The sequence below is a fragment of the Fringilla coelebs genome (assembly GCF_963513975.1).
Source record: "Fringilla coelebs genome assembly, chromosome: 26".
NCBI classification, from domain to species: domain Eukaryota; kingdom Metazoa; phylum Chordata; class Aves; order Passeriformes; family Fringillidae; genus Fringilla; species Fringilla coelebs.
In genome coordinates, this window is record NC_140052.1 from 1,928,313 (window position 1) to 1,951,297 (window position 22,985).

At 48.8% G+C, this 22,985-nt stretch overlaps 1 protein-coding gene across 1 annotated transcript in view; it reads left to right on the forward strand.

Annotated features, from left to right (window-relative positions):
* Positions 1-18,342, forward strand: part of ZMAT4 (zinc finger matrin-type 4) — a 52,174-nt gene extending 33,832 nt beyond the window's left edge. The window contains exons 5-7 of the mRNA XM_084221703.1: positions 5,335-5,562; positions 11,326-11,422; positions 17,895-18,342. Coding sequence (XP_084077829.1) covers positions 5,335-5,562; positions 11,326-11,422; positions 17,895-17,910 — 341 coding nt within the window. The 3' untranslated portion in view covers positions 17,911-18,342. The remainder of the gene's footprint in view (positions 1-5,334; positions 5,563-11,325; positions 11,423-17,894) is intronic.
* Positions 18,343-22,985: the final 4,643 nt, after the last annotated feature.

The window sequence follows — 22,985 nt, forward strand, 5'->3', positions numbered from 1 at the left end:
TGTGGCTGTGGAAGCAGAAAATGCTTGAACAAAGCACTCACCTTTCTGCAGGAAGGATTGCTGGGCTGAGGTCCTGCAGACAGATGTGACCCAGAATTGCTGCCAGTGGCGCTTCCTTCAGCACAAAATACAAATGGAGCTGTGTGCACTGGGCCCTGCCCAGCACATAAATCCTGGATGTGATTAGATAACGGGGGCTGACACTCTGTGTGTGTGCTTTTGTTGCCTTTTTAACTTCACAGACCGTAGATGCTGATACAGGGAGTGTCATTTGTCCTTTGCCAGGGTGGGCTCAGGAATGTTGGCCCCTTTGCTTTGAGGGAATGTGGGGAATTGTATTAGGTGGTGGTTTAGGTCAGGCTGTTTGTGTTAGGCTTGGTTTATCTGGCCTTGCTGGGCACCAGTGTGTCCTGTGGAGGAGAAGGTAAAGCCATGGCAGCCTGGGGAAGGCTCTCACTGAGCTGTCATGGTCACCCACACCTGGCTCATGTGGGGCTCCTCAGGCTGTTCCTGCAGCTGGCACACAGCTGGGACAGACTCAGGCTTGGTGTTTGTGTGGCAGGGCTTGCTCAGCTCCTCTCCTGGCACCAAAGGACCTGCCACAAGCCCTGGCACCCCCAGGGAGCTCCAGGTGGGCTGATGCTCACAGCAGTGCTGATCCCTGTGTTACACCGACAATTTGGATTCACCCTTCAGCCGCAGGGCCTGGCCAAGGCAGGGCTTGCTAAGAGCTGCAGCCTTGCATTGTGGCTTTTGTCTCACTTTTTAATCATCTAGATCAGCCTCACAAGGCTCTGAGTGAGCCATGCTGCGTGCTCTGGGGTAATGGGCTCTTCAGCCATCCTAATCACTGGGAAGGAGCAGCTCAAGGACTCATCAGCTCTTACAGACACTTGATCTGGAAGATGAAGCTGAGCTCAGGAATACATTAATAAGCACCTCCTTGCTCTCCAGGAGTTCTCAGAAATATACCCTTTGGACACAGCATTTTTCTGGGCTACCTACCCAGCAATTTTTGTCCCAGTCCTCTGTGGCTGGCGCTCTCAGAGCAGAGACTCCACTGCTCATGAGTCCTGAGAGCCAGCCAGGCACAGCCCTGAGCGTGCTGGATGCTCCTGGGAAGGAGATTCTGCTGCTGGATATTCTGGGGTTTCTGTCTCATCAATCCCAAAGAAAATCACATCTATTCTTAGACCCCTCACGGAGATCCACGTTCTCCTTCACAGTTACCCTCCAGATGGAGCACAGATGTCCTGTTCTCTGCTGGTGCTTTCAGGAGAAGAAGTGGCCCAACAGTTGGGTTTCTCACAAAAACCATGTCTCATCATGACAGCCAAAGAGTTGTGATCTTTCCTGTTCTCTGCTCTACAAGGCTGTAGCCCTCAGAGGCTTCATGTCAGCACTGTTGCAGAGGAATTCCTGCAGTCATTTCCAGCATCCCCTGTCAGTTTACATCCCATCATCACCACGAGTTTTAAACCAGAGCATTGTGGGGAAGAGCTCCTGTCTCCATCAATCCAAGTGTGAGCACCTGCAGGCATCATTCCAGGAAAGTGGTGGTGGCCCTGATTATTCTTTTCAGCTGCCTCTTGGAAAGTCCCATTGTGATAATCAAGACATAGGCACACATTTTAAGTGGAATTCCCTTGTTTTCAATAGGCTTCAAATCAAGGCCATTTTGAGAGGAAAACTTGAATGACATGGAAGATATTAAAAAGGGTCAGATGTGGAGATAAAAGGGAACTCTTCTTCATTCCAAAGCTATACAACTTTTTCATAAATTATGGAGGGTAGAGAGTTGGGACATCAAAAGGGACTGAGCAAATGGCTTTTTGATTTGGGTGCTAGGATCTGTCCAGCAGTGCCTGGAGTCTTAATCCTGGATTTCTGGGATTTCTTCTGGAAAAAAGCTGAGTTTCCCAGTGCCTCCTTATTGTGGCTCACTTAGTTTCTTGTCCTCATGCTGAGTTTCTGGAGTGTGCCAATGGAAGAGGTTGGGTGCCATTTAAATCCAGCTTGGAATAAAAAGCTTTGGATGTGAGAAAGAAGTCAAACATTAGTTCATTGCCGGAGTGCTAAAGTGTTTCTAACTTTGTATTTTGCCTCTTGCAGCAAAGTAAGACTTTCTCACTTGCCTCCCACAGCGAAAGGGAACGTAAGGCAGACTGTCATGAGCTATTTAGCATTTTGAAATACTTGAAATAGTCAAACTCGCAGCTTTTATGTTTGTGTTTTAGATGGAGAAACATTTTTAACTTTTGACGTTTCGTGAGTGTTTATTATTAATTTTCGTGTCGCTGCTCAGGGAATGATGGCATTTGCTGTTCTGCAGCAGTTATGTAGTGCATATCAAAATGATAAATTCACATTTGTGGAGAAGTCAGCTTTCATCTGTTTCTCTTTGGGAGAATTTGGTAGACTTGGGATGCTTTCAGTAATTGCCAGGCTGGGCTCAGCACACCTTAGGACTGGTGGGGGTTGTCACTGGGACCTGAGGAATGGGACTTTAAAGAAAATACTTTGTTCTGTGAGTGCTAGGAGGAAATCCTTGCCCATGGCAGCCCCCATGGGATGCAGGGTCTCTGCTGTGGAGCTGTAGCCCGTGGTCCCACAGGAGCCAGCTGTGAGTGTGGGCTGGGAGCAGGGCTGGGGTGGGCATGGGGGGCTCTGGTGCCATCCCCTGCAGCAGGAGTGCCAGTTCCCTCCTGCATGGAGTTTGGGGGAGCACAAGCCACCAGCCTCAGGGAGAGGAGCTCAGAGGCACAGCCAGGGGCTGGGAGCAGAGATGCTTCTGTCAGGTTTCCTTAGTGAGCAGGAGATGTAACTCCTGTGGACATCACCAGCTCTGTGAGCCTCAGCCTGCCTGGTCCCCCTCTGGCAACAGCATGCACAGAAACAGGGAGAGAGCTGGCCAAAAGATTGGATAGATTGAACTTTATAGCCTGGGGCTTGTGGAACAGCAAGTCAGCTCTGTCACAGAGCTCCTGGGCTGCTGAAATTGCCGGTTGTTTATAATGCTCCAAACTTCTCTGCAGCTCAGTCTGGTTCCCTGGACTCAGCCCTGTCCTGGCCTCACCAGGGCTGTTCCAAATCCCTGTGGCATCACTGGGCTCTGGGCATGGACCCCTTCCTGCAGGAACACGTCTGCAAGAAGCCAGCTGTGCTTGCTGCCCATGAGTCAAGCAGGTGCAAAGTCTGTGTAATCCCAGGTTGAACAGGAAACACTGCAATTCCCTAATTTTCTCCCTAATGACTGCGCTGGCTTTGCTCTTTGCTCACCCTGGCAGTTCTGCTGCATGAACCTTGGAGGGGCTGGGCCCTGTCTCTCCTGCTGGAACCATAGTAAAGACTTTTTTTTAGGAGCAAAATCCAGCCAGACCCTGCCTGGCCCTGCCTGGAGCAGCTCTTCAGAGGCAGCGTCATCACTGCTGGAACTCTGATACCTTGGCAGTCATCATCAAAAACAATAGAAGGTTATAAACCCCTGGAAATTGATAAGGTTGTAAGTAATGTTATATGTAAGATAGAATTTCCTCGGAGGTGTCCCTTACTGAGCAGGTCAGCAGAAGATTTATGACAATATTAACTTTCTCAAGGCAAGGAGTCAATCACAGTGGGCTCCAGGCATAATTATATGTCTAAATATATCCCTGTGTTGCTGTTCCTGGTGTCAGACACTGAGGTGGGCTTGGCATTTGCTGCCCCATGAGCTCATCAGGGCTCAGCTGGATCATCTCCTGATCAAAGACAGCCACCAAACACCTCCAAATGTGCCTATTCCAGTACCATGGAGAGAGCAGGTTGTTAATTATTTAAAGAGCAGACATTTCATCTGGAAAAGAAAGGAAAAGAAAAGCCACATAAAAGGGAATTTTTGAATGAAGTGTGATAATTAAGTGCTAGTCATTGTATATTTTTGTATCCCAGTGTTACCTGAACTTTATTTTACTTCAAACTCTTTTTTTCCATGGGTTTGTGACTTGTATTGTACAAAGTTGGGAAACTCTGTTGAACGAAGTGCATTCCATTATATAAAGACTAATCACTCACTTTTCTTTAGCATGATTTTGGGGTCATATTTGTGTTCCTGGATGGGCTTTTGATGAATATTAGGGAAAATAGAATTAAATTAAGGTTGTGTGTTGCTGGTACCTGCCAATTCACAATGTGAAGGTCTTTGAAGGATGGGACTGACTGTTGAGTTGTTTTTTTTCATCTGTGACAGTTTGCAATGACTATGGCTTTCCTATTCTTTCTGAGACAAGTAAATTGAAAAATAAGAATCTTGAGATAATGATAAATATGTCTCTCTATCCTGAGAAGGAGATGGCTCTGCATGGTGTATTTATTCTCCACTGATGATTTTTCCTAGGAGTAGCAATTCAAGCAGGATAAGTTTAGCAAATTTAGTCAGAACAGTGATAAGGCATGTAATTGCACTGAGAGCATCCTCCTTCCCAGTTAGTGAAATGCAGAAGGCTGAGGAACAGTCCTGGGCTGTCCTTTCATGATGCTTTTTTTAATGAGAAATGGTAGCTTTCCAAGCAGCCTGTCTTGGTTTGGAAAGGCAGGTGCCTGCTAAGGAAGGCAGGAACCTCCTCTGAAATGGAGAAAATGAACCCCCCCCCTCCAAATTGTTATAGAATTTAAATTAAGGGGCTCTCAGGCAACAATTATGGGAGCAGGAATACCAGTTCTTTAATAGGGAAGAAAATGAAGGGATAAAATGAACAATGCAGTGAACCAAACCAACCCTGGCAGAGCCAGAGCACAGCCTGACACCCTGTGGGTCAGGGTGCTGCAGCAGGGCCATTGGAATTGTGGCTCAGCCCTCCTGCAGGGCCAGGGGTGGTTCTGCTGGAGCAGGATCCTGGAGAAGGGGGCAGAATCCTCTGGAGATCCAGGGGCAGAGGCAGCTGCTGCTCCTCTGGGAATGCAGGGGAGAAGCCGTGCTGGTGTTCCAGAATCTCCAGATTCTATCTGGGTAGGAATGCTTGGCTCCTCCCCCTGGGCTCACATCTCCCAATGGGATGCTGCAGCTCTTATCAGCCATGCAGGGACATTCAGTGGCCTCTTATCAGCAGGTGTCTACCCTGAGAGAGGATTGGGTGTGGGAGAGATAAGGAAAATTGTCCACTTGACACCAGACAACTGCCATGCAGATGGTGATAAATAAATCTTACCTTGAAATCTGGAACACAGCACCATCCAAAACATCCACCGGGACCCTGTAGCTGCAGCTAGCTATTCCCTGTGTCTGCTGTGGATGTGCCTCAGGCACTGGCGCTCCTCAGGGGCCCAGCAGAGCTGATGTGTGCCCGTTGCCTTTTGCAGAGGCCGCTCTGGGCCCGCTGAAGCCGGCGCACACGGAGAGCGCCGCGGCCGTGCCGCCGCCGCCGCAGCGCCGGGACTCGGACAGGTACTGCCAGCTCTGCACAGCCTGGTTCAACAACCCCCTGATGGCACAGCAGCACTACGAGGGCAAAAAGCACAAGAAGAACGCGGCCAGGGCCGACCTCCTGGAGCAGCTGGGGAAGACCCTGGACCTGGGGGAGCTGCGAGGTGAGGCTCTGTCACTGTCATGTTTTCTGAAAAATCCCTTTGCCAGGATTTCTTCTCCTGGGAAGCCCCAGAAAAAAAATGAAAACAATAATTATCTGATTCACTTCTCCTGTGTTTTGCTGCTTTGGAACATGGTTTGGAGGTTGTTTATTCGACAGGTGGTTGTTTGATTGGTTTAGTGTGAATTGTTTTCATTATCATTCTTTATAGCCTTTTGTAAGTATCCTTTCTCTATTCTTTAGTATAGTTTTAGTGTAGTATTCTTTAGTATAATATAAGTGCATAAAATAATAAATTAGCCTTCTGAGAACATGGAGTCAGATTCATCTTTCCTTCCCACAATGGGGGACCCCAGAAAATACCACAAGGCTGCAGGTGAGAGCAGGACCTGCTCCCTGTGCATCCTGTGACCTTTTTTTATTGCTGGCCAAGGGGCTGTGTACAAATCCCAAACAGGTCAGTCTGCTGGGAACGTGCCTTGAGCTGTTTTATTTTCCAGCATCACTCTCATTCCATGGTTATGACAATGGGAAGATGCCAGCAGCTCACATCCCAGGCAGCAGACAAAGAACTCAATGTTACAACTCACTTTAAAAGTTTTTTGCTCAATCACACAAAGCAGAAGCACACTGACCGTATTTATATCTGTATAGTATATATTCTATATTGACAGTGGTTCCATCCAACCACTCTAAGCACAGTTACCTTTGGTTAAACCATTTTTGCTTATTTCAAATACAACACCTGCTTGTGAGCCTTCAAACACAATGCACAGAGCTCTGTTATGAAGCTCAGAACTCCCCAATATCTCACTAGATAAACTTTCCTGCAGCTTAGGGAGTTATTCTAGACAAGTGTTAATACAAGTGTTAATTTAATACAGACCATGGTTCTATTTGTCCTTACTTTCTACTTCTTACATAATTTTTGTGCTGATCAATCTCATGGCTCCTGCTTAGCTCTCATCACAGCTCTGCTGTCTCTGAGGCCTGCCTTCTGCAGCTTTCCCAAAACCCTCTGATTTATGGGTTCCCACAATTTCTCACTGCAGTCACCAGTGGTGCAGGGAGCCCGAGATGCTGTTGAGGCTCCCAGTTGTATAAAAAGTCCCCTGCTCTGGAATGCCAGCCTGCAGTTTTGGCAGCATCCTTTCAAAGTTGTTCCTTAGGTATCTCTTTTGCCTCCTTCTAAAGTAGTCCTTTCCATGAGTGCACTCTCCTGTCCTTGAGCAAGTGTGGCCTGTCCCTGGGAGAGGAGAGCACGTTTCAGCTCAGCCCCGTGCAGAAGTGCAGACAGGATGTTGCTGCAGGCAGAGCACTCCCAACATCTCCCTGATGGAGAGCAGGACAACTGCCTTCCATGATTTAATTAATGTTTGTAAAATGCTGGGATGGCCCTGGGTCAGCAGCAGCAACAGGAGCTGAGCAGTTGCCACGGGGATGTTAAACACAAGTTTTTTGGTTCCTGCTGAAGGGAGGGCAGCCTTTCTTCGTCTGTCTGTCAGTCCATCCATGGTGGCCCCACAGGGAGGGGCTCTGGCATGTGCAGGGTCCTTGTGGACCCCTCTGGGAGCCCCCCTCAAGCAGAGCAGAGCAGAGCAGAGCAGAGCCAGCCCAGTGATCTCAGCAGCTGCCCCCCAGCATCCCCAGGCCCTCCTGAGCTGGTGATGGAGAGGTGCAATTTGACTCAGTCCAGGACTGAATCTTGACAAGTCCCTGCTTAACTCTGGGCTGGAGGCCCAGGAGAGGCACGAGCCTTTAGTCTGGGTCACAATCCCCTGTGCACACAGGGACTGACTCAGGCAGCTGAGGAAGGAGGACAGGGTTGATTCAGAGCCATGTGTGAGAGCTTTGGTTTGCCAGTGAGGCTTTGCAATAACATTTTGATACACCTGGGTCTGCTTCCTTGCTAAATGAAATAATTTTTCTTTAGGTACTAATGACTGTACAGTATATTGTGCATTTCTTGGTCTCCCATAAACCTTGTAATGGTTATCTCGATCCTCCTGTGCTACCTAGTGTGACTCACAGTGCCATCAATGATTCATGTTGGCTGAGTCACTGCCCGCTGCTGGAAATATGTGGGAATAAAACCTGGGACAATAACATGGAAGTGCTCAGTACTTTGAGCTGTGCCAAGCTCAGGAGTGGCTGAGGGTGTCATTAGCTGTAAATAAATCAATTGGAAGCGTTTTATTCATTTAGCTCTCAGGAGAGTTGGAATTGGAGGCCTTCACAGCCTCATCAGCTGCTGGTTTTACCTCCACAGGGGTGCTGTGCATGGTTGGGGTTTGCACTGGATCCAGTGTCTGTGGATGACAGGAGAGGGGACAGCAGAGCTGTGTCAGGCTGTGTGTGTGCCTGGCACTTCAGGGAGCTGCTCCCCAGCACCAGCCAGGTGCACAGGGAGCCAAGGAGGGGAAATCCTTCAGTTTTTCTAACCAGGTCATGAGCACCTGTCTGTGTCCATCTAGAGATGCTCTCCTGGCTGCATTTAGCTGCAAGATTAGAGTAGATCTTGGTGTGGAAAGCAGTGTCTGCAGTCACCACACAATGACACCCAGCCTCACCTTGCCAGGTGACATCATGTGTGCCTACAGGGCAGCAGTGGCAGCAGGACACCATCCCCATGCTCTCCCTGCTCCACACTGTCTTTGCTGCCTCAGTTTTCCCTGGATTGCAAAGTCATCTCCTTCCTCTGCATCCCTGGTGGCTTCTCCCATCACAGCTTAAATATTAATTCTATTTTGACTAGTGTGGGAGATGAACATTTGATGCATTGTGTGAGCCTGGAACAGGCAGTGTCAGTTGAAGTACAACATTTCAGCAGCCTTTGATGTTTTGATAATGGCTGTAATAAAATATTTATTGATAAATATGAATGTATATTTGGAGAAATAAGAATAGAGGTATATTTTTGGACAGTTGATATTTATAGAAAACAAAAACATTGATTCTTCTCACCAAGTGCTCATCCTGCAATTTTGAAGTCTTATTTTCTTCTCAGAAATAAGAATGAGGAGAGGGGGAAAAAAAGAAGAAATGAGCATTGTTTCTGCAGTCTGTGTTGAGTTAAAGCTGCAGCACAGGGCACACAGATCCCTTCTCCCTGGCTGCATGGAGTGCAGGGTCCAGCCCACCCTCAGAGCAGTTCTGTGAGATTTTCCAGCCACAGCACAGAGCTGCTCTGGGCTCTGCAGTGGCAGCTGCTTTGGAAGGTTAGGAGGGTGGTTTGTAAGGTTTGTAAGGTGCTGGGGCCAGCCAAACCCTGCAACAGCTGCTCTAAATCCCTAAAATAAATCTGAATCCCTAAAAAACCCTGCAGCCAAACCCTGCAACAGGTGCTCTGAATCCCTAAAATAAAGCACAGCAGCCTCTGCAGGACAGATGGACAAGGGCACAGAGATGGTGCCACTTGGAGCCTTTGTGTTCTCAGGTAAATTGGGGGTGCTGCAGGTGCACCAGTATCAGGCAACGAGCTGTGTTTCCTTTTTCATCCCAGCTCATAATTTCTTTGTATGCCTTATAAATACTTCTCATTCTGTGCTGTCACTTGTGGTTAGTAAGAAGCAGTTTAACAAGAACTCCCCTGGAATGGGTTTTAATTCATTTTATGCAGGATGACATTAATAACTTGACTTGTTAATATTTTATTTAATGGGGATAGGAGGACATTCAATTTTACATGAATGCATGTCACGCTGCAGGGGAGGCAGTGCTGGTGTGTCTTGAGGATGCAGAAGGGGATGTGAACACAGCCAGAGCCCAGCAGCTGCCAGGATGGACTGCTCAGGGTGGGACCACCTTGTGGCCTGCAGGGCTGAGCTCAGCCCCAGAGCACTTGTTGGGGAGTTTTATGAAACCAGTTTCAGCCAAGTAGCAGCTCTGATGAATTCCAGTGAGGTCAAATTGTGGGAATTTTTATATCCTGGAGGTGATTGTTGCCTGTGGTCTCATCCTGCCGTTCATTTGAGGCTGGTTTCCTCCTCCATCTCCATCCCAGTTCATGGAATCTGCCCAGTCTGGGGCTGCATGTTCCAGCCTGTGGGGAGAGCTGGGAACAGCCCTGATTCCCTGCACAGAGCACAGGGAGGGGGAGCAGGATTCCCCTGGTTCATCACTGTGAGTAGCCTTGACATGCTGAGGGAGAAAATCATCATCCCCAGTTAGGAGCTGCTTTGCTGAAGGCGTTTCCACCTACACCAGTAATTAAGATTCACTGAGGCTGCTCTTAACGTGCTGCTAAATTGGCTGAGCAGCAGAACCTTATTACCTTAAATTAAAGAATTACCTGTTAGTTCTCCAGTCCCACTCTGATGTGGAGATCCTGGTGGGGTCCAAGTTCTCAGGCTGCTGCAATGTGCTGACACACCATTCCTGCCCTTCCCATTCCTGCCCTTCCCATTCCTTCTCCTGCATTCTGGGAGATTCATGTGGCTCCTCATGCCTGTTGGTTGAATAAAGGAAACAGGAGCTGCCAACAGGACAAAGGGCATGACTGTAAAATCATCACTTCTTCATCAAGAATAAATTCTGCAAGGAGAAAAATCCATATGCACATTTGCAAATTGATTTTTGTTCTGTGCCACATCGTGACACAGAAATACAGAAGCTACTTAAATACCTCTGCAGTTGCTGGCTTGTTGTTTTCAAGCACTCATCTGAATGATTTTGGAATATTATTTAAAGATGATTTTCGTGTTGTGCCAAATTCCTGGGTGAGAGATATTATGAAGTGGGGGCTGTTGGTGTAGCTGGTGTCTAGAGTGCAGAACAAGATAAGGGATTTTTTGAGAGCCAAAAAGGCAGGTCCAGCTGAGGAGGAGTCAGTGTGTTTATTACCTGGGCAGTTAATTATGATCTAATCTGACAGTGCCACACGTTATTTGTTCTAAATGAGTCGTTCTAACAATTCTGGCACAGAAATAACAGTGTGGAAAGCCAGAAGAGACTATTCCAAGGATCAGTGGAGCTGTTCCTGAGGAGCACAGCAATCCCTGCTGGGAATCTCCAGTGTTTTCAAGCAGAGCCCTTGGTTCTGCTGGGGACTGTCTGTCCTGCAGCCAAGGGAGAGCCCAGCAGGTGAGAGAGCTCCTGCTTTGGCTTTGGGGGCTGCAGTCTGCCAGTGGGGGCTGTGGGAGAGCAGCATCTGGGCTTGGTTCACTTTGGTGGATAAATCAGAGTGGATCCCTCTGGGGAAAAGAGAGCTCCTAAGTGATCTGGCTGCTGAATGTACTGACAGGGAATTGCCCTGAATTATGATCACTACCAAAAACCAGAGGGATAAATGGTGCCTGGAGTGATTGTTAGTGTGAGCACAGTGATGATGCCCTGAGGAGGGCACAGGAGAGATTCCCCACACTCTCAGGAGGGATGAGCCTTTGAACTGGCTTTCTTCTTTCTGCTCAGTTCTAAAAATACTCCTTTAGGCTTCTCTAATGCTTGGATAGCCTGGCCTGGAAAAGTCAATAGATGGGTCACTGTAAAGAGCAATGTCTGTGAAAATGGAAATGAAATGTGGGGTCCAAGTACCTTCTAATTAACTAGAAGTTTGCTTAGAGCACAGGTTACTGCTTTTTTTTCTATTTCTCCCCCTTTCTTCAGTCATTTTCACTTACTTGTACTTCTAGCTGCCATTTTGAATAGTCTGTAGCCCAGAGTGTTTCCCTCTGGTGCAGCCCGTGCTCCCCTCGGCCTCACCACGTGGCACAGGTGGAGCCAAGGGTTAATTAATTAATTAATTAACACCTGCTTTTCTTCACAGGCCTGAAGCGCAGCTACACCTGCAACATCTGCAACGTCACCCTGAACTCCATAGAGCAGTACCATGCACACCTGAAGGGCTCCAAACACCAGACCAAGTGAGTGTCACTGTGCCTCTCTCTCCCAGGGGGCTGCAGTCTGTCTGTCTGTCTGTCTGTCTGTCTGTCTGCCAGGGGGGGATGCTCTGGGACAGTGCTTTGCCTTCCAGCCCCCCCAGCAGAGGAGCACTGGGGGCTGTGCTAACACAGGTACCAGAGGCACCTCCAGGTGGAGGAAGGCAGGGCTGTTGTGTTGTGATTTCAGGGTTTACCTCAGAACCTCAGGTCCCTCCCTGATAATTCCCTCCCAGGTGTGTCAGTCACCTCTCTCCTCTCCCTGACCCCTCCCAGCACTGTCTGTCAGTCCTGGCATTCCAGAAGTGATTGGCAGGTTCAAAGGATGCCCTCTGCCCCCGGGGGCACTGGGCCATCCAGGTGTCCTCTGTCCCTTGAGCCCTCCCCTCCTGTCCCTGGCTGGTGGCTCCCTGCCCCTTCCCTGCCCTCTCCCGGGGTTAAAGGAGCAGCAGCCACGGGCTCAGGAGTTCTGCTGGAGCTGCTGTGGGTTCAGAGGCTGTGGGCCAGAATAAAGCTCTGGATCCAAACCCTCCAGCAGAACCCACTCCTTTCCTTCCCCATGGCCCCAAAGCTTCTCCACAGAGGGAACCCTGAGGAGCGGCCCCTGCACGGGAGGAAGCTCCATCCCAGCCCCAGCAGAGCTCCTGCACGCCTGGACTGGTGCCCACGTGCCCAGGGCAGCACCCAGCCAGCCCAAAGTGTCCCTGGGGTGAAACACCACCCAGCCATGGCCAAAAGTGTCCCTGGGGTGAAACACCACCCAGCCATGGCCAAAAGTGTCCCTGGGGTGAAACACCACCCAGCCATGGCCAAAAGTGTCCCTGGGGTGAAACACCACCCAGCCATGGCCCAAAGTGTCCCTGGGGTGAAACACCACCCAGCCATGGCCAAAAGTGTCTGTGGGGTGAAACTCCACCCAGCCATGGCCAAAAGTGTCCCTGGGGTGAAACACCACCGTGCTGCTGTTTGGTTCAGCACCAAGGGCCAGACAAGCTCTGGCACATCCCATATGGCAATATTGGTAATTATTCCAATACAGGGCTGAACCCACATGGGCTTGCTGGAGTCCCAGTGACTTGTGGATAATGATGCTGAGTTTGCAGCTTCTTTCATGTGTGAAACCTCAGAAGAGACACCATGAGCCTAAGGGGATTAGGTGTTTCCCAGTGAAACAGTTTTTACTGTGATTTAGACTAATTATGCATTACCCAGCTATGAGAACTGGGGGGAGTCTGCTCTGTCAATTACCACAAATTATTACAATGAAGTGATGGAGAAACATGATACCAGAGACTAGATTAATGAACTAATTGCTCTTAATGCACTTATATGTGAGCTTTGGGAACCATTTCGGGCTGAATCACTTGGAACTGCCCAGATTAGGAGAGGAATATAAAGGGATATACCTGAAGTGCTTCAGGTAGCTTTGAGGATAGTCTGAAAAGTGAGCAGGATGAGCAGAACTAGCAATGGCTGCTAATTGCTCATTTTGCTTAAGCCAGCAAAGGATGAAGCCAGACCTTCCCAGGTTCCTGGTATTATTCACCTTAGCTTTATTCTATTTATTCAGGGAGCATTTGAATGCCTTCCAAATGCAGTGGTGCAGCACACCTGCCAGTGCAGTGTGAGGTGGAGCAGGGGCTGAGTGAGCCAGGTGTGGTTTTGGGCTGTGCCACAGCAATCTGTGCCCTTGGCTGCCTCCATCTCCAGCTCTTCAGCACAGCTCCCTGCTGGGGAATCCCTGCCCAGCCAGCTCATGTGGGAGCAGCTGGGACAGGGGCAGGATCCACACCCAGTGCAACAAATTCCCAGTGCTGGAAAACAGAGCTGAGAGCTCTTCCTCTTGGAAACCTGAAATGACAGCATCTGTGCCGTGCTGCCCTGGCCCAGAGCTGTCATTTATCCTTCCCTTTCCCGTCCTTCTAAGTCTGTATGATTATTGTGAAGGATAAAGAAGTTTATCTCAACCCAGAGCAGCCTCATGGATGGGAGACAGAGATGTGCAGGAAGATGTGTCACCAATCCCTCACACCAGAAGGGTGCCTGCTCCTCTGAGTTATCCCCACACCCTCTGCTGTGTTGTGCAGTTTCCTGCAATTAGCAGAGATTAAGAAATCTTTATTTCTAGTGCTGTGAATGAACACCTGGGGAAGTTATTTGTGCTTTGATTGTGGCAGGAGTGACAGATGACACGCTTGCCCTGGGCTCAGCCTTTTCTCAGATAAAGTTTATCTCAAACCAGGGCAGCCTCATGGATAGGAGACAAATGTGCAGGAAGATGTGTCAGCAATCCCCCACACCAGAATGGTGCCTGGTCCAGCAAAGCAATCTGCTGGGCAGCACAAACAACAGATTCTGGGCTGCATCTATGTCTCAGTAGCTTTTCCAAGCAATTGCCTCTTCCATACAAAGAAAGGGACTTTGGGAATGCAGAGCTGAGTTCCCAGAGCTGTGGTGTCCCATGGCAGCACCGTGGCTCCCAGGTGGGCTCCATGCTGGGGGCAGGTGAGGATCATCCCCTACTTGCTCCTCAGCCAGTGTTCCCCCCTGGTTTCTGCTGTTCTCATTATTGCTGCTTAATGTCAAGGCTGTCCTCTGCCTCCTAACTCAGGCTGAAGCCACTGGACTGCAGTTGCCAAGGCAACAAAACATTTTATGTAGCTGTCCTACTTCATATAGTTAAAGACTAAACAAACCTGAAGAAAGGGGCAGTTAGTGAAGGACTGGGCTGAAGGGATACAGGGATTTTGCTCTGGGACAAAGGCCAAAACAGGGAACAGTGATTGCAGAATGGAAGCTGATACCACCCAAAAACACCAGGCAGATGAGTTTCCTGGAAAGCTGCTTCAGGAGTTCACAACTTTTATGAGGCATGAGCTGCATTGTGGTTATTTATTACTGCTCCTGAGAGCTCTGCAGAGAGCAGCATGCTGAGAGCCCCAGTTAGAGCTGCCTTAAATAACCCACCACACTCCCTAGGAGCTTGGCAGCTGTGTTAACCAGGAGCCTGGCACTGCCCTGGGGAGGGCTGGGGGTCCTGGGGCTCCATGGGCAGCACAGTTTGAAGGCTGGGGGTCCTCAGCATGATTTGAAGCTTCTACCCATCAGCTGAGCTGCTCTTCCTTGAGTGGTGTGGCCAGGAGAAATGAACCTTGAGGTGCTACCCCAGGTGCTTCTGACTGCATTTGTTTCACCAAAAAAGGGGGGGAATGGGGCTTAGAAAGGAAGCTGGAGGTTTCTTGGCTGGTATTTTGGTGTTGAATAAAAGATGCAGGAAGAGGGAGCTAGTACTGAGCTGGTCCTTATCCCTCCAGCTGTGCATGCACAAAGCAGATATATCTGCCAGCTCCTGGTTTTTTCTCCAGGTACTTGAGCTTCATTTGAAAATGAAGGTTAAATGCCACACTGGATGTGTGGGGAGTGCAGGGCTCAGCTCAGGCTCCCATGGGTGATGCTGCTGGCTGGCTGTGGGCACATGCTGGCACAGAGCAAGTGTTGGGATGTGGATGGACTCTGGAACATCTGCAGTGGGGTGGAGCACTAAACCTTTAATTAGGGATTTATGAACTGTGTAGAGATGATTGAGGCATTGTTTCACTTGCTCTCCAGAAATAGATGGGGTTGGTTTTGCTCTCCCTTCTCCTTCCCTCCTCTCCCTGCTGGGCAGGGGCCAGGCAGGGCCAGTGCCCACTTTGGCTGAGCATGGTGGGCACCAGCAGCTCCTTCCTGGGGGCACAGCAGCAGCCAGAATCTCAGTTGTGAATGTTACTCTGAGAGGCTGGGAGGGAGGCACATGCCAGCCTTGCTGCTCACTGCTCCCCATGGGCTGGCAGAAACAAAACCTCCCTCTTTGCTGCTTTATGCAAACTGTGAAGATGAAAAATCACTGCTCGAAGTGATTGGCAACAAACAGCAGGGATTAAAGTCCAGATAGTTGTGAAAGGACACAGAGGATATTCGGTGTCTGGGATCAAAACAATGCTTGTGCAGAATGTTACCCTGGGGCTTGGCAAAAAGCTCTTCCTGGAGAGGGGCTGGGAACAGGCTGGGTCCAGAGAGCCTGGGCTGGGTGTGAGGTGCCTCCTGTAGGCATGTGGGTACAAGGAGCAGAGGTGTTTTTGGCAGAGCAGAGAGCCCAGACTCAGGTTTGGGGTGGGTGTCAGCCCTGGGCCAGCTGTGGGTCTGTCACACGTGCCAGAGTGAGAGCTGAGAGCTGAGCTCCTCTGCTCGGGCTGGCAGCCACTGAGGGCTGAGATCCAGCCCTGGTAATTAACAGTCTGACTGTGTGGGGATAACCATTCCCACTCCCATAAAGAAGAACTTTGTCTTCTCGCCTTCATTTTGTCTCTTTGATCAGCCAGACCTCTCTGCCACATCTAGAGCTCACAAATATATTCCAGGCTTTTATAATCACTCATTTGCACTTTCATAGATGCTAATACATGGAAGGGTTTCCCTTTCAGACTCAGGCTTCCTGGTTAATTTCAGGATTTTTGCAGAGAGAGGACCCAATCCTGCAGCCACCATTGGGGTAAAATCAATTAAATGGTCAAAATAAATTCTGAGGGGTTAAGAGTGGTCATGTCCAGTAGGGGAAGTGGCTCTGCAGCCTTTCCTGCACAACTCTCAGCCTTGACTTTGGGCTGCACCCTGGGGAAGCCCAGATGGTTGATGTCCTGCTGAGGAGCAGAGGCAGCAGGCTTGGGCCTGGGCAGGCTCTTTCCTCTTTCCTTTCCTTTTTTATTTTCAGGCTGAGAACACAGATGTCTAATTGGAACAGGGCATTTATCAACACAAGCTGCTTGGCTATTCAGGAAAGAGCTAATCAAAATATTGTTAATATCATGCCTGGAGAAATGTCACCCTTTCCCATGGTTGCATTTACATCACTTTTCCCATCTATTTAAGAAGGTGTGAACAAACACTGACAGCCTGTTGTGGCTGAAGCACATCCCAGGGTCTGTGTGTCTGGCACAGCCAACACGAGGGGAGCTCTGGGGCTGCCTGGCCCGGCTCCACCTGGGTCAGATTTAGTGCCAAACTTTGTTTCTGTTTCTCCTGGATGCTTCCAGCCCTGTCCCTGGTGCCAGGAGGCTGGGCTCCTTCTGCACATCCTTGTCAGGACCCAGGACATTCCTCTGGCTGCCCTGGAGGACTCCAGACCCTGGCAGGGGGCTCAGAGACCTTGGCACGGAGTCACAAACACCTGTGCCTGTGATTTTAGCCCATGGAAACAATTCCCAACTGTGTGTGAGGAGTTACAAGCCACAAGAGTTTGAGCAGAATGACAGTGAATTTGTCACAGGGTGTAAAAGTAGAATTTTGGGGATTTAGAATGGGGGTTCAAGAGGAAAGATGGAGGAATCTGGGTGTGTCCTGTCCTTCTTCTTCTTGTTGTCCTCCACCTTCTGCTGGGATGGTGACACTTCTGGATTGGTTTAGAGCAGAGACAGACTGTCTGACACAGGTGATGGGGATTGGGAAATTATTGTAAATAAAGTACAGGCAGTTCTTAGTGTAAAAAGCCAACAGCACCCCAAGGGCAGGGCCTGTGCCACAACCCGACCTGCTGGACAGAGCTCAGCAGGGCAGAGAAAGAATGGAATAAAGAGAAAATGAACAACCTTGGGAAGCAGAACTGACCAGTCTTGACTTCTTTGGTTACAGGGCTGGGAAAAAAAGACTTTCTAATACCTTGGGAGCCATCTCAACCACAGAAACCCAAGACATGAAGGTGTTCTCTGACAGAAGATTTCCTGTAAATTTCTGGAAATTGGAGTAAATTAGTTGCATTGTGCACTTCACACCCAAGCCAAATGATTTTGTTCTACAGTAACAGTAACACTTGGAAATAGTAGCATTTCTATGCACTATTTGTAGTATATAGTGGGTTATGGCAAAGGAACCTTTAGAGCAGTAACAACTCCAGAATATGAATAGTTACAAAAGGTAGATGGAATTGATAGGCATTTTAATTTGTCATAGTTTCAGTTCCAGGGAGCAGCTGAATAATTACACTGCCTGTGAAGAAAGAGAATGTAATACTTCCTCTCATTATAGATCTGACTTGTCTCCCTTCCCTTTTAATGTAAGTGAAAATGAAGATATCTCTGATATCTTCTGTTTTGATCATAATTTGAAAGCCCCAGAACAGCCTGTACAGCTCTGTGTTGTGGTGCTGGGTGTGCAGATTAATCATTTTCATGTAAAACCCAAACACTGGGTTAATTGCTCAAAGCACAAACCTGAGCTTGCCAGTGCCAGCTCCAATGAGGAATTCCTCATCAGCTGAGCTGTGCTGGGCCATGGAGGAGGCGAGTTGGGCAGGATTTGTGAAGCTCTTAAATTCAAATTTAAGACCTAAAGAAAGGAGACCTTTTCCAATTTGCTGTGGTGATTTTCTTTCATAAAACACACCAGGATGGAGCATGACCTGGGCTTCTTTTCTCTCTTGCAGCCTGAAGAACCAATAGTGGCTCATCAGTGGAGAAGAGGACAAGCACTAATGCTGCTTCTGTGGAGGGGAGCAGCTCAGCAGGAGAGGAAGCTTTCTTGGACAGTGATCCTATGTGGATTCAATAATTAACATGTAACTAACCTTTGCTTTGGACAAGTACATGGATTTTTTTTTTTTTAATTTTGTGGTGAGTTAAAATATTTCGATGGATTTTTTTACCCTTTCAAGACAATATTTATTCAGCACAGAGTCTAGAGTATGATAACTATCCTGTAAATACAGCACTTACTCATCAGTCATCTTCAGGGACAGTGGAAACAAACTATTTTACTTTTTCATATTTATTCCTAGATTTCTCCCAAGAGTATAAGATTATTCTACTACATTATCCATGATAGTGATGTAATCAGTCTTCAATCAGAAATAAACACACTTTCTTCACCTTCTCCAGCATGGTTTGTGTCAACACATACAGAGCAGCAGCAGTGAATCGTGGGGATTGTGTAACAGAGGAGTTTCTTCCTTCCCTCTTTGTCTCTAAAGAAACAAATGGTTCCATGAGTAAAGAACACTGAAAAGAAAGTGTGAATTCTTTTTCCTGCTGGTAGGATTCCTGCAGGCTCAGCAGAAGCTGTTTGCTTTATTGACTTTGCTGCGAGGCCGACGCTGCCGTGCCCACCGGAGAGCTGCAGGAGCCCGGTGGCACCAGAGCCTTGGCACAGGCTGAGCTGGCCAGGCCCTCCCAGGTAAGGCTGGTGCCCTGTGCACCTGCAGGGACCCGGGGTTAGCCCTGCACTGCCCCAGCTCTGCCCTGCACAGCCAGCAGCAGCTTTTCCCCTGCCTGCTTTGGGCACCTGAGCAGAGAAGGAGCCGGGTGGGAGGAGAACCCTTCAGTGCTCTGCATCCCGGGGTGCCCAGAGCTCTGCTGGCCAGGAGCCTCAGCCCTGGGCTGTTCCTGAGCCCCTGGGCAGTGCCTGAGCCCCTGGGCTGTACCTGAGCTGTTCCTGAGCCCCTGGGCTGTTGCTGAGCCCCTCCTGGGCTCTACCTGAGCCCTTGAGCTGTACCTGAGCCCGTGGACAGTGCCTGAGCCCCTGGGCTGTACCTGAGCTGTCCCTGAGCCCCTCCTGGGCTCTACCTGAGCCCCTGGGCTGTCCCTGAGCCCCTCCTGGGCTGTCCCTGAGCCTTGGGCTCTCCCTGAGCCTCCAGAGCTGTGGAGGGACAGCTCAGGTGCACTGCAGCATCGCCTCCTTCCCTCTGTGGGGACACTCAGAGGCACTGCAGAAGCTCTGTGTGATTAATTTGTGCTCTTGCATCGATGCCTTTCATGTGTGGAGGAGAATGGGTTTTTCACAGATGAGTAAACATCTCCTTGGGTTTCATAGCTGTGGGGTGGTTTCATTTATTGTGTTTTGGGTAATAACACGAGCTGCCAGTGTTCCTGAAGCTAAACTGCCTCTTTACAGAGAGAATGATTTACAGAAATAGGGCACATCAGTCATGTGGGTTCAAGCCTGACTTTTCCAAGCCTTCTTTCCCCAAAGGAGCTCTCCCTCAAGCAGCATCCAGGGTGCTGCAGAGGCGTTTTTGTCAGGAGACAAGTCCAAAAATCTGTGTGCTCTAGTAATCACTACAAGCTAATTGCAGCAAATTAATTACAGCACAAACACAATTTCTTTCCCTAGGCAGGCATGGAGACAGCTCTGCAGTGAGCTGGGTTGGACCCAGCCTCTGCTCCCAGCCTGTGCTAGGCTGGCTGTTCTCCCTGGGGTGCCCAGCCTGGCCTGGAGCTGGTGTCACTCTGGTGGCACTGCAGAGCAGGAGGCTCAGCACTGCTGATGGGATTCCACCCCCCAGCACCTGGCCCAGGTGAGTGGGAGGCAGGTGAGCTGCCCCATCACACCCCTGCCTCCAACTTCTGCCTGGAGGGACAGAGCAGCACAATATTTCCATTTGTTGCCAATATTGTCCCGGTCCAGTCAATCAGGCTTTGGTCCCTAAATCCTTTTAATCTGTTGCTTTATTAGGCTTTCAAAGAAAGACATGAAAAGACCAATCTCCTCATGGTAAGTCAGTGATCCTTGCAGAAGTGACGCCAGATCTCTGATGTCAAGCCTGGTCCAATGGCCCCAGGCTGAAATGTGTGAGAGGATGTGTTAGAGAGCTTTGAAAATGCTTCAGTGCAACCACTGCATCCCCCTAGGTTACTTTAAACTGAAGGGTGAAAACATTTGAGTATATTTTCTTCATTAAAAAAAAAAACCAACGTAAACACACTCAGCATTTTTTCATGCAGAACATCTATAGGTAACAATTTGATTTTGTCTGTTCTGGCCAAGTGTTTTACTGGTTTAAAATTCTGTGCAAGATAGTCTGTAAAGAAAGTAAATCTCAATAATACATCTTCAGTCTGGTTGGGTCTCACCCCAGACTCACTTAACAGTCAGTGCTAACTGGAATACAGGTGGCACTGGGAGACAGCTGCAAATGTGGCTGCCAGCACTGAAATGTAATGTTTTAGAAGTGTTTCATTAATGTAGCCATACTCAGGCAGCTCTCCAGAGTCTGGTGGGTGACTCAGGTTGAGTTTCAGGGGCAGGACACTGACTTGCAGTGGTGTTTTATGCTCAGTCACAGCTCAACACAAATAATATGGGTTTTATCTGGCTCCTTATGTGGTGGCAATGGAGCTCTATGGCAACAGGGTGTAACCTGAGGCAGCCCTGAGACAGCAGCTTCAGACAGAGATTAATCATGGCAGAAGAATGCTCCTGCTACGTAAGTGGTGCTTCCTTTGTTAAGTTCCTATTGCATCAACTTAATTAGCAAGTCCTGACCTTTAAAACCACCTTCCATAATCTTCAAATTAAGTATGTGGAAGTCTGGTTCTTCCTCTGGGCTGCACCTGCCCGAGGTCAGGGACCTGAGCAGCTGCCAGCCTGCTCCCACTCCCTGTGGGGAGTCCCCAGGGCTGGAGTGGGGCTGGGGACAAGCAGGACCCACTTTGGGGGTTGAATGAGAGCTTCAGAGAGAGAGCAAATGTCCATTAACCCTGCAGTGTGCTCCTGCTGAAGTTCCTGCACTGGGCTTAAGGGTGAGACTGCAGGAGAAATTCAGCAGTGGGGCACTGCTCCCTAATTGAACCCTGTCACCCACTCGCAGGTCTCTGACAAAAGCCTTTGTCTAACACGTTTTTAATCAGTGTGTGCATTTCAATTTGCATATTAATAGCAAGGAGCTGTTATTACAGCTGCTGTTGATGAGATGGTGTCAAGCCCATCTTCCCATCTGAGGAAAGAAAGGAACTGCATCTATTATGTAAAGAATGACTTTGGCAGAAAACATGTCTGAGGATCGTCCATTCTTTGTCTCTATCTTCCTTTATCTCTGCCTTTATTTTGCTCTTAATGGCTCATATAGATGCATTCATTAAGCTTCTTTTTTCCCCTTAGAACAAGGATCATTTAACAAGAGACTGGGACAGGATTTTGTGCCTGTTGTGACAGCTCCAAGCTAAATACAACAGTCTTGTTCAGTGCTTTTGACTTTTGTAAAATGACAAAAGGTGGCCCCGCTCTAGGAGCCATTTTTTGCAGCTGACCCAGAAGAATAATTACCATTATGGCACTGCTCTCCAGGTTCCAGTGTTGCTTCCCCATCCATCCCAGTGCCAGACTGGGCTGTGGTGGTGCTGATGGCACAGGAGGCAGATGGAGCACAGCTGCTGCTCCTCAGAGGATGCACAGGAGGAGTGGATGAGGGAGAGCTCATGGCATGGCTCAGAGCAAACCATGATAAAAGGCGAACTATGGAAATAGGAAATGCAAAGAAAAAGCCCCGAGGAAAAAGCTCTGCCCTGCAGCCCAGCTCCAGGACATGAGCTGGAGGAAGAGCAAGCCCTGCTGCTGCAGGGGCAGGGCTGCACACACACATTTATTGAGAGCAGTGCTGGTCTGAACAGACAGACAACTGTGCCAATTCAACAGCTTCTCCTAATGAAGAAATTGTTATCTGTGCTAGGGAATGTGGAACCCAGCAGGTGCACAGGATTAAATAACAAAAAAGCATCTCTGCTAGTGCCAAAAACGTGGTGGTGCAATGTCAGGGGTGAGTGGCACCCTCGGATGGGTGCTGTGAGGATGCTGCCTTTGTGCTTGGCCGTGGGGAGCACAGAGATGGAGAGGTTTGTGCCACCTGGCTGGGGTGGCCAGGAGCAGGGCTGTGGTTGGAACAGGAGCCACTGTGGGCTCTTCCCTCAGCCTGCCCTCAGAAGTGGCACGGGCTGCTCAGGCAATGCCTTTGGCTGTTCCTGCAGTTTAAATCTGGAAAGGTCTGGCCAGAGTCCAGCTCACAGCATGCACCTCTAAAGCAGGGAGTGCTGTCTCGATTGCTCCCACCATGACTCACTTTCTAATGCAGATATTTAGTTCAGTAGTGCAGTAATGCATTAAAATGGATCTCAGGAAAAAGGCAAAGCTAATTTTACAAGACCCAAACAATTCCCCCCCTCCCTCTTGTCCTGAGCATCTTTGGCCACTGACCAGTGAGTGCCAACAGGCTCTGGAAACAGGAAGGCAAAATCAGCCTCTGCTCTTGTGCCCAAAGGATGTCTTCCTCTCCAAATCCCCCATCTGCAGCCTCTCCCTGGCACAGCTCAGGTGCTTATTTCACCCTTATAATTAGTTCTATGTAATTTACTATCAGTGCTGTAGCAGTAAAGATCTAAGGCTATAGGATAATAAGGTTTATAGTGAAATTAGAGTATCCAGTAGATTCAGATACCAGACAGGCTTTAGAGCAACAACAGATTCTTTGGATCAGGAGTAGGAGCAACAAGCTTCCAGCTAGATCTAGACTAGAAAAAAATCAGCCTCAATTTAATGTAATTACGGCAACAAATTAGACAATGTGGGGCAAAAGGCAGTAAATCCCTGTAAAATTAAGTCATATAAACCTAATTTATTATTTCAGATTTGGGAGTTTAAATAGTGTTACAATCATCACCTAATTTCGCAGGGGTTGAAATGAATTTGTTGTTTTGCATTGGACACAAAGTTGGAAGTGCCAGTTGGCAGCTGTGATTGCACATGTTGA